Consider the following 11802-nt stretch of genomic DNA (forward strand, 5'->3'; position numbering starts at 1 on the left):
CAAATCCAAGGACCATCTGCTCTTCACCCTCTGACCACATCAAGGCTAATAATAACTCCACTTCAAATCAAATTTTGAGCTGGATGACTGCCTGTTTCTTGGGGGATGAACTACCTTGGGGGATGACCAAGGCCAGGTTGAAAGGGGCTTGGAGCAGCCTGGTCTAGTGGAAGGCGTCCCTGCCCATGGCAGGAGGTGGAAAAAGATGAGCTTTAAGATCCCTTCCAACCCAAAGCCTTCCATGATTCTGCAATTCTAACTAGTACCTGATTGCATCTGCGAATAAAGCTAAACCAACAAACCAACAATCTCTGAGAACAGCCTCCTGCCATTTTCTAGGGCCTTGTTTAGACACCTTGGATCCTTCTAACAGGCAGGGCACAGCCTTCTGCATGGCACAGCTTGCTGATGTCTTACTGCAGTTATTCACGCACCAGCAAAAAGCCAAAGATGCAGGAGCACGAAGTCCCAAAGCTGACACTCAGATGAAATTTGTCCCCTGAACTCCAGGTGAGGCCAAGGAAGGCTGGACCAAGGGATAAATCTGCTGCTGGGGCAAAGCTCTTGCCCTACACCCAGCCCTGAGCTGCATTCCCAAGGCAGGGTGCCCATAGCAGGATGAGGGAGCATCTGCTGTGTCCGAGGCTGGGACAGCAGAGATTGTGCAATGTCCCTCAGTGCAGTTGTATAACACCAGTGCTCTGTTTTTATGAACTGCTCCCAGTCAGGCCCAGAGAGCAGCAGCCCAGAGGAAGGGTGGTGTCAACATTACCTTTCACTCACCCGAAAGAAAAGAAGGGCTGGGGGGAGAATCAAAGATTTGGTGTCGTTTGGGCTGGAGGGGGGTCTGGCTGTGCCGCAGGGCCTCGCTCCAAGCTCTGCTCCTGGCCAGCACCATGGAGCTGGCAGCCAAGGCAGGCTCTGAGCAGGAAACGGGTTAATGGGAGCTCCTGCACTGCTCTACTCCCCCCAGTGTGCAGCACGTCTTTTGTGGATTATTTTAACAGCAGAAGGCACACAAGGAACACTCGCTGAAGAGATCAGCTTCCATCTGGGCTAACCCGAGAGTTTTCTCCCCTCCAATTTCCTCCAGCACCCACTCAACAGCTTCCCTCCCTGCCAAAGTGTTTGCTCAAAACCATCTTGACACGCAGCTAAACAGCTCAGTTGGAGAGCATCACATTTGCCTGCTCCAGGAGGGCAGGAGCAGAGCAGGGCAAGGCAGGGCAGAGCTCCCACCCTGCTGCTGCAGGTTCCCAGTGCCCCACCGGGGCATCAAAGCTGCTCTCCAGAAATCCGAGCCCATTCTCTGGGATGCTCCCTGTGTCACAGCACAGCCAGGAGTTTTCCCTGCACAGCTGGAGGCAGCCCAGGGCAGGGAAGGTTGAGTTTTAACCATCCACAAAGTACTCAGTAAGGAGGGCAGATTAGCTGAACTTCCCTCATGCCAGGGGCTGTGTGAGCCCTGCACAGAGCAGCTTCCCTGAGCATTAAAACCCTGGCCCAGCACTGTCCAGCAATCCTCCCCCTGAGCCTCAAACCAACCAGCCCATTTTCAGCCTCCAACTGCAGCCACTTCTCCAGCCACTACTCCCCACTGCCCTGCTCCAAAAGCCCTTGGATGCTGGCATCCTTGGTCCCCTCTTGGCACCCTGGAATGCTCTGCAAGATCCCTTTGGGAATGCTGAGATCCCACCCAATAGCAGCGAGCTGCTGGAGGGGCTGCATGGAGCAGACCCTCAAGGTGTGCCAGGAATGAGCCACCACCACATGTCTTCAGAGGGGAGCAGCAAAGTCCTCCAGGGCAGTGCAGACACATCTAAGCAGCTTAGAGAGCAGCCCTGTCTGCTCCTGGGCTCATGGAGCAGCGGGACAACAACCTCCAGCTCAGGCAGCAATGTCCTAATGGGAGACAGCTCAGCGAGAGCAGCTTTGCCCACCCAGAGACAATGGAGCAACAAGGAAACCATCCAGAGAAAGAGCAGCAGAGCACCACCCGAAAAATACATCACCAAAATACAGAACCCCCTCCCCTACGGCATCTCTGGAACCAAACACAAATTTATTGCAAGAAACATTATGGTATAAGGGGAAAAACAAGATGACAGTACCTGATCCTCCAAACTGAGTGCTCGCAAGGGTCGTGGGTCTGTTTTTTCCATTAGCCACTGGCAAGGGAAACATCTAGAAAAACAAGGAGATGAGAGAGAAGAGAAGAGAAAAGAGATTTCAGTATGTTGGTATTACTGTGCTGCTGCAAAGGGGTCACACTGGGGGAGGGGAAGGGGAAGGCAGCCCATTATTGATGCAAAAACCTTTCCTTGTGTCCCTGCTCCATCACTCAGGAGGGGCAGGAGGGAGGCACAGCCCTGCTCTCACACACATCCCCACATGAACAACCTCTGCTTCTGCAGGGGCAGCTGGAAACCAGCCAAGGAGCAACCCTGCCATGGTCCAAACCACCAGTTTCACCCCAAAGCTGCTCACCCCGGCTACAGGTGAGCCCTGGGGAAAGGCCGACTCCATGACAAAAGCCCAGCAGGATAACGACAGCAAAGCTGTTTTATCCCTCACTATCCCAGCTCCCACAGGAGTCCTGGTCCCATCCCACACCTCCAGCCACGTGCAGTGCCTGAGCAGGACAAGGGCTGCCTGTGGGTCTGGCTCGCAGATGAGCCCCCAGCCTCATGGAGCAGCCCCCACCCTGCTGCTTTGGGGGCTCCAGCAGCACCAGGGCTTGACACGGCCCCAGGGCCTGGGGAGAGGAAGCTGCTCCAAGGGCAAATACAGTTACTCATGATTTTAAAAAATTAATGTATTTCACAGAATTGTTCGCTCTGGGGACTTGTTTGCTCTAACACTACAGCTTCATTATCACAACCGAGCCTCTCCTGCCAGGAGCTTCCTCAAAAACATACCTCGCCACCTAACCTGTATAAATATTTTTAATAAAAGTTGGGAGAGTTGCAGAGGCTGCTATTTAATAATTTACATGCACCTGCGTGCAGCAGAAAAGAAAACTAATTCTCCTGCACACAAATGGAGCTCCAGCCAATAAAACAACTGGTGGGAAAACGCTTAGTGAATTAACATTTTAATATCCTTTTTCTACTCAAGATACTTTCACCACCAAGTCATTTGAATTTTTATTATTTTTAGCTTTGTAATGTCTGAATAACTCAAAAGTTTAATGCTTTGAAGATTAAACAATGTAATGGCACAAGAGCCTACAGAAAGGCAGCGTTTCATGCCCTGACATAGCTGATGTCTGGCTGTGGTCAGAAACATTCCTTTGTACAGAATCGTCTGCCCAGCTTTGTTTTCACAAATGCTGGGGAAGAGAAAAAAAACAACAAAAAACAGTTAAATGTGGTAGAGATGCAAAGAGAGCAGTTAAGGAACCAACTGCCATTCATAAAGAGCACAAATTTGGGATCATATATATGCATGTGCAGGGTGTAGATGTTTTATACACGGATTTAAATGAAGGTGTAAACAGTGTTTAGTGTTCATCCCAGCTGCCTGCACACACCTGCCCTCACCTGCCTGCACACGGCTCCCTGGCCCCCTCAGATGTGCCCCGAGGCTGCTGCTCACCCCAGGGGCTCCCGAGGTGTTTGGGGTGGCCCAGCAGCCCCACCATCAGATGAGCTTTGTTTCCTCAGGAAGTTGGGCTAGAAAATAAAAACAAACCCCAAAGAGAGAGATTGCAGCTCACCTTCCTCTGCACTGCTGCAGGGCTTCCCTGCATCCCCTCCCCCTTTCAGGGCAGGAGGGGGTCTCTGCAAACATCTCTAATCATGCTGAAAATTGAACTTAGGTGGCTGATCCCACCCTGCCTGTGCTCACTCCCTCTTCTCAAGGTAGGGAAGATTGAGATCAAACTCTCTTTTTGCCAAGTGGCAAGGGGCAGGTCTGCATGCACGAGCAGGGGGGAAGGGATGCACCATGAACCGACTAGCAAAAAGCACACTCGCACAAGAAAAACAAAAAAAAAAAACCCCAACCAAACAAATAAACCCCCCCAAAAAACGGCACTGCTGGCTCTTTTCATGAGCACTTCTGCTCAGCACTCGCTGAGGCTGAAAAATACAAGGTTTGAGCAGCAAACGAACAGAGAAAAGGAACAGCCGTGTTCCATTTTGCACCCAGCACCTTCTGCTTCTGCAGAACAGGAGTGTCCCCTCAGGACAGCAATGCACAGCACCCCCAAAACACCCCCACAAAGCCCAGGGAACCCCTCCCCTCCTCCAACTGCCTGGAGAGAGATTTTGAGGCTGATGCAACACCTTCCTGCTCTCCCTCCCCTGGGGATTTAGGAGTCATGGACCCCTTCCTGCAGCAGGGCAAGTAGAGATGCTAAAGGAAAGAATCCCAGAATATCCTGAGTGGGAAGGGACCCACAGGGATCATCAGCCCAGCCCCCATCCCTGCACAGCCACCCCAACCCTGAGCATCCCTGAGAGCTCCTGCAGCTCTGGCAGCCTTGGCACCATTCCCTGGGGAGCCTGGGCAGTGCCCAGCAGCCTCGGGGGGAAGAACCTTTCCCTGAGCTCCATGCCAAGCCCTGGCACAACCTCATGCTGTCAAAGAAGGGTGATGGGGAGCAGAGAACACCAGGTTACCCCTCCACACCTATCACTTGCCAACCACAGGAGGCGTTTTGGCCTTTTTTCTTGCTCCCAGCCTCTTTTTCCACTGTGGTGTGGGCTGAAGCTGCCCCGAGGAGCCCGGCACAAGTCATACGTGAAGTGCCTTCGCTGGCGTGTGTTGCTCAGAGGCAAAGTTCATCCACCCACTGCAAATTTCCTTTCTGCTTTTAAATGCTGCTTTAAAAATAAACTGGGGGGAGGGAGGAGATGAACCGGAGCTGGCACCTACCAGGGGACCCAGGCATTGAGGGACCTAGGCATGAGCTCTCAAGAGTTGAATTGGGTCATTACTTGGCCTTTGTTAGATTTGAATAATGTAGATTTGAACGGTTATGTAAAATCCCCTATCTTAAGTTGCTGTGTTTGGTTTTTCAAGTCCTATCTCCAGCCTCCCTGAGAGCTGACAAAAACGTCTTCGTTCCCTCCTAGCTCAATTTCCACCCCTTCCAAAGAATTTATTCTCCTTTCATTTCTCCTTGGGTAAAAGAGGCAAATCCAGAACATGAGAAGATCCAAATGCCTGCACCAACCCCTGAGGAGGTTATAGCCAGGAAACCCCACACTTCATACAGCAAACTCCTAAGAAAGAAAGGGAATTTGTCAGAAACGAGGAACATCAAGCAGCATGTCATTTATTGTGCACGTCTAGAAGCGCACTACTATTCAAATTAAATCAGTGCTCATTCTCTCTCCTCTCCCACCTGATGAACTTCAGGCTGAACCAACCTCGGGCCTGAACTCCAAACCCAAAATCTATTTTGCAGCTTAGAAAGCATCCAGCTGTTAATTTGGGGAGAAGAGGGAATTGACAATCAAAATACATTGCCAGCAGGACATTTTATACATGTTCACTTAAGACAGACCTTCCTGACTACAGTCCCAAATGCCCACTGTATGTGTAGTTAAACTTTAAACTCCACAGCTGCTTCACTCTGAACAAAACTCCTTTTACCATGGAAATGCAGGCGCTGGGCCTTGGCCGGAGCAGGGCACGGCTTCAGCATCCTCCAGCGGAGCAGCAGGAGCTGCTCCAGCCCTGCTTGCTGCCAACACTTTGGCTCCCACCCCCGGATCCGGGGCTGGAGCTGCGCGAGTCACGGCGCAGCGGGAGCAGCCGCGGGCACAGCAATGAGCGGCAGGTCCTGTGTGACTGCTCAAGCCCCTGCCCACCCTGCAGTGAGCCAGAAACCCCCTCTGCCAGGCAGCTCCCCGCAGCATATGGTTAATACTCTGCTAATAATCATGGCTGTTAACAGCACCTCGCTCCTGCCAGAGCCCCCGGCTGGCACTGGCACACGGCCGCTCCCAACTCGGCTGGCGCTCGGTGGCACCAACACACCCAGGGCTGCTCTGCACCTCTGTCCCCTGCCTGGGGTGTCCCTGTCCTCCAGAGCAGCCCAGCCCAGCCAGGACACCTGTGTGGCACCCTCCCACTGCACACCAGCACTGGCGCAGCTGAGACACTGCCTCGGATAACCAGTAACCACAAAAAGTCCTAGAATCCTGGAATACCCTGAGCTGGAAGGGACCCACAAGGATCATCATCAGTCCAGCCCCTGTCCCTGCACAGCCACCCCAACAATTCCACCCTGAGAGCGCTGTCCAAACGCTCCTGGAGCTCTGGCAGCCTTGGGGCCAGGACCATTCCCTGGGGAGCCTGGGCAGCGCCCTCGGGGGGAAGAACCTTTTCCTCATATCTAAGTCCTTTTGGTTGAGCATCTCCCACCAGCAGAGGCCAAGGGCAGCTCCCCCCATACCCAGCCTGTGCCCATCAAGCAGAGCTGCAAAGCCTGGCAGCCACCAAAGCCCAGCTTAATCAATAGGCTGAGCTGTCCACTCAGGTCTATAGGCAGGGTGTTTTCTCGAAAGCTCCTCTCCAGATTTGGCAGCCCATCTGGGCCTGCTGCCAAGGAGCAGTGGTGAAGGCAAGCTTACAAATTACCTGCACTTTGGGGTAATTAGAAAAGGCAATTTATCTGGGGGTAGAGGCAAGTGTGCTGCCATGCACACCCCAAACCATCACTGGGCCTTGCCTTTGACTCCTCCTCACTTACATATTCCTTTGATTTTTGCCCTTTTTGGCAAATTACAGTGGCACAAAGCTTTTGGAGAGTGCTTTGGAGTTCAATATCTACCTAATAGATTAATCTATTAAAGAGAGGATGAGTCTCTTTTTTCAGGACTGCAAGCCCAGCTTGCAGCATCTCACACAACCCTGTCATTTACTGACCCCAGGAACTCATGGCAGGCCATGCCACCCCCTTAGGGCCTTAAAATTCTCTCCCTGCACAGCAAAACACATTGCAGGGCTGGACCACAGACTGGTGGAGCTGAACACATTTTCCCTAGAAAAAAGGAATCAAAATACTGATCTGAAGCAAATGCTTCCAGCTGCTCTGAGTATCTCTACTTTTCCCTCCCCTCTTCTCTCCTGGAGAGGATTACTGAACCAATGCTCCACTCCTGTTTATTCAAAGAAAAATATAAATACACTTGAAAGAGCGAGCTTTGTGGTCAAAAATCCTGTATCCCAAGGACACAGAGAGAGCAAACCATGGAGCACCTCTTCAACAGACCCGTCTACTGTCTAGGAAGCTTTTCCATTTCAGCTCCTCATTCTTGAGGAGAGCTGTTAATATTCTCTTTATGCAAAGAGAGGAGAAGGGTGTGTGGAGATGAGGGTTTGTGAAACAGAGCTGGCTGCAGTCCAGGCTGCGCCGGAGCCCATCGGCCAACGGATCCTGCGGGGAACGTCTTCGAGTCATTTGCTGGCAAATGACATTCACAGGCCCTGCTGCTGCGAGCAGCAACCCCCAGCACCTCCACACCAGCCTTGGAGGGCACAAGATGAGTTCTGGTCCTTCCTGGAATTACACCAGTAGAGAGCACTGAATCCAACCCCAAATTTTAGCTTTTTGGTGTGGATACACCTCCAAGGACAGAAACATTTATGGACAGAGGGACCAGGTCAAGACTCCTCCTGGGAATACAGCTCTAGGCATGCAAATGAGGATGGCTGGTTACATTGGAAAATAAGGTCTTGGGGTTTTTTTTAAGCTCTAAATGGTGAATGGCATTTGATTTTTTTCCAAGGAGGAGAAAAAGCAAAGCAGGAGCTGCAGCCCCTGTCAAGGAGCAGATTCTGGGTTACTGATCCGAAGTGCAGTTGATAGAAAGCCCCAGGGCTCCTGCCAACCTGCAGGATCTCTGAGAGGGACAGAATACAACAGGAAGCCCGGAACAGATTCCTGGTTTTACAGGGATACCATCACTGCAATCCCTGTACCCACTTTAAAACATTCTGCCAGAAAAGCCCCATTATCAGTAATTTAATAGAACCAGCCTCCCAGCAGAAGTATGAAACTGGGAGAACTGGGCCTCTTCTGCAGGAGAATTGCTCTTGGGGGGCTGATACTCCCCTGCCCCCTCCAGCACAGAGCCCTGTACAACCCCCAGTACAGGACAGGTACAACCCCCAGCTGTAGAAAAAGGTTTATTTCCCAGGGCTGAACCTCAGTGTGCGGATGCAGAAAAGCAGATAAGCCTCAGTACACCCCCAGGTGCCACAGCCACCGGGACAGCAGGTGACCCTAGCTCTGCCACCACTTCTTGTCCCTTCTCCTGCACAGGGCAGGAACATCAGCCCAGCAGGGCTGTGGGCTGGGTGACCCAGGCTGGGTGGCTCTCATGGCCATTCCCCCTCCTGGAGCTGTTGTTTCTATCTCTGCAGCACGTTTGCTTATCTCGACAGCAAGACACACGCTTGGAGTGCCATGAGGGTGCAGCACACAACACAGGAACCCAACAGACAGTTATTTGCCTTTGAGCACCAGCTCTGCCCTCCACGAGTCACCTGCCAAGGAGAGGCAGCACCGCTGCCAGTGCCACAGCGGGATGTGCCAGGGACTAACCCCGCTCTGTGTGACTAAAGGGACTTCTCCTCCCTCCGAGCTGTGCACACCCTTCATGGGGAACTCTTAGGTCCTGTTTCTTTGAAAATAAACAGCTCCTAAATGCAGCTCAAGGTTTCCAGGATACAGAAGAGCAGAGCATGGGGAGCACAAGTGTCCAACTCCTGCAAAAATAACGCGCTGGAGAGCTTGGACACATTTCAAACTGTGACAAAATAACCTGTGGGAGCAAAAGTTTAATAGTCTGGATCTAGGGAGAGGAAAAAAGCTCAATTAATCAGCTACTGAAGTTACATCTCTGCACGGCTGCAGAAACAGTCACCCAGTGAGCATTTAAACAGAGAACACACAACTCTGTTAATTCCCCCAAAATTTCCCATCCAGAAAAGAAACCTCTCTGCCTTCCCTGCAAGGGAACAACACACGTTTGAGGGGAAGAGGGGGAGAGGAGGGGCAGAGGCTTTGCTTTAACTTGAAAATAAACAAGTTGCAGCACATGTGCACGCACACAAACACGGCACATCTGAAACCCATCATGTCCAATTTACAGGCTCACATTTCCTCCCCTGTGCAGCTCCCAGCCCCGGGGCTGTGCAGCCCCCCGGCCGCGCTCGCTCACCATACTGAAGTCCAGCAGGTCACTGAGCTCTTTGTCTGTCCCAACTGCAGCCATTCTCTGCTGCTGCTGATTCATATTCCCACAGACTCAACAGTGGCAGTCCTGGAGAAAGCGAGGGGGAGGGGAGAGAGATATTTTAATGACTACAGCAAACTACCCACCCCACTGATGAATATTTTAAAAAGACAGAGTGGAGGGGCAAGAAAAGAAAAACCCTGAGCGTGTCGGCAGCGTCCAACTCCGGGGCCAGAGCACAGTCGGAGTCCTCACACAGCACCCAGCGGCAGGAACAAGCGTTCTATTGACCAGACACACTTGTATGTTAGTTTTTTGCTGCCAATTCCACTAGTTCAGGCCAATTCTGTTCCTGGCGTGTGGCGAATGAAGGGGGGAAAAGGAGAAAAAAAAAAAGGAGGGGGGGGAAAAAAGAGTGAACTCATTTATCAAAGGGTTCAGGCAAGTTATCACTCAGGCGCTTGTCTGGCTCAGCTCGCCCCCTCGCCTTCCCCCACACTTGCTCCCCGCAGGAGGCTCTCTTGTCCTTGCCGAGTTTTGTTTAAAAAAAAAAAAAAAAAAAAAACCAGAAAAAAAAAAAAGTCTGATGTTACAGCTCTTTCCTTCGGGTCGCCGAGCACCTGCAGCTGCTTTTTCAGGGGCTGTGTTTGGGGATGCCCAGCCAGGCCGTGCTCAGTGAGAACTGAACCTCTCCACTCCCAAAAGGGGCTGGAAACAAAAAAATTTTGTTTTCGGAGTGTTTTTGCAAAAATGAAGCCCTCCAGGCAACCTTGCAAGATAGGTAAATATTATTCTTCCTAATTTTACAGATTATTTTTTTTCAAAAGGGAGATTGATCTTTTTGGCCAGCTTGCTATGATAGAAAAATATTTCTTTGGGAGGGAAGAAGAGAGGCCTGGGATGAGATAAAAGATTCCTTTTTTTTTTTGGCCTTTTTTTTAGGAACTCATTCATGGTTACAAAGGGCAGCTGGCCAATAAATTTAACTCATTAATTGTAAGGTTAAAAAAGAAAAAAAAAAAAGAAAAAAAAGAAAACTCCATACAATCCAAAGTGTTTGTAGGCTCAGCCACTACATTGCAATGAAGTTTCATTTAAAAAGGCTGAAATCAGCCCAGCGTGTAAAGCCTTCACCACTATAAAAACAGCCCGGGAATTTTTTTTTTTTTTTCCTTATTTTCATTTTCTTTGAAAAGCCTTTTTCAAAGTGTCATCAGTGCATCTGGTCAGTGTTTTTAAAGCCACTTTCCCAACCTTCTGTCCCGGTGCCTCAAGTGGGGCTGGGGGACACGAGACCCCGGGGAACCCGTGGAAGGAGGAGGGTACATCTCTTCCCAGCCCCCCAAACCCTGCACCCCCGAAGCACCCGGGGACAACGTGAACAAAACCCTTGGCCTCCCCAAAGCCAGGCTGGGAGGGTTATTTTTATTTATTCCACGCACATTTTCTGACCCCAAAGCAGCCCGCGGGGCCGGGGCGCCGGGCCAGGACCCCCTCCCAGATGTCTCCGCACCCCCGGGGTCCCCTCCCCAGCCGGGACAAAGGCTCAGCTGCCTCGGGACGGGCGCGGGCCGGGGATGAAGTTGTTCGCTGCCCCCTACCCGCGACCCCCGTGCCGTAGGGAGGGGGTCCCGGCCGGCAGCCCCCGCCCAGACCGGGAACGCAGGAGGGCGAAGCGGCCCCCAGGAGCCCGCTCCCTGCCGGGGGGAAGCCAAAGCTGCCGCCCCCGCGCTGGGTCCCGCAGCCCCCGAACCGGGAAGGGGCTCCGGGACCCCCGGGGGGGCCCGCGGCGGGCCGGAGGGCTGTGCTCGGCTGAAGTTCACAGCAGGACCGAGCACCGGGCCCCCCTCCCCGACGGGGACCGCGCACCCCCTCCCCGTGGCCCGCACGACCCCCGAGCCCGCCCCGCCGCTGCCGCCCCCCTTCCCCCGGCCCCGGCAAACTTTGCCGAGGGGACAATAGCGCCGAGCCCGTCCCGTCCCGCTCCGCGCCCGCACCCCGAGCGCTCCGAGCCCCGCCACGCCGGCACCCACAGCGCCGGCACCCCCGCGCCCGCTGCGCCGGGACCCCCGCTCCGCGCAGCCCCAGGGCGGCGCGGCCGGCTTCGCTTGGTTATTATTTTATTATTCCTACATTTTATTTTATTTTATTTTTTACCTGTTCCAGGCCCGGCGCGCCCGGGGCAGGGGAAGCGCATGAAGGGTGTCGGGGGTCGCGGCGGGGGCGGGGGCGGCCGCGGCGCCCAGGCCCGGGGGCGGCGGCGGCGCCTATTGTTCTCCGCCGCCGGCGGATACAATGTAGCGAAGCGGCGCGATCGCCCCGCACCGGGCGGCGCGTGCGCCCCGGCCCGCCCCGCGGCCCCGCCCCGCGCCGGGCCGGGCCCTAACGCTGCTGCTGCTGCTGCCGCCGCCGGGGCCGCCGCTGCCGCTCCGCCTCCCGCCGCTGTTCCGCCCGCCCGCCCCGCGGTCCCTGCATAGTTCCCCGCGCGGCGGCGGCAGCAGCAGCGACGGCGGCTCCCCCCCGCGCCCGCCTCTGCCGCTTCCCCCCCGCACGCCCTCACGACTCGAGGCCGCACGCCCCGCCCCCGCCGTATCGCTCCGCCGCC

At 53.8% G+C, this 11802-nt stretch overlaps 1 protein-coding gene across 9 annotated transcripts in view; it reads right to left on the minus strand.

Annotated features, from left to right (window-relative positions):
* Positions 1-11567, minus strand: part of TCF3 (transcription factor 3) — a 77741-nt gene extending 66174 nt beyond the window's left edge. For all 9 annotated transcript variants that reach the window (XM_084221145.1, XM_084221137.1, XM_084221146.1 and 6 more), the window contains exons 1-3: positions 11355-11567; positions 9183-9284; positions 2112-2184 (exon numbers count right to left, since the gene is read on the minus strand). In XM_084221145.1, the coding sequence (XP_084077271.1) occupies positions 2112-2184; positions 9183-9257 (148 nt within the window). In that variant the 5' untranslated portion in view covers positions 9258-9284; positions 11355-11567. The remainder of the gene's footprint in view (positions 1-2111; positions 2185-9182; positions 9285-11354) is intronic.
* Between the last annotated feature and the right edge of the window lie 235 nt (positions 11568-11802).

Source organism: Fringilla coelebs (genome assembly GCF_963513975.1).
Source record: "Fringilla coelebs genome assembly, chromosome: 24".
In the NCBI taxonomy this organism is placed as follows: Eukaryota; Metazoa; Chordata; class Aves; order Passeriformes; family Fringillidae; genus Fringilla; species Fringilla coelebs.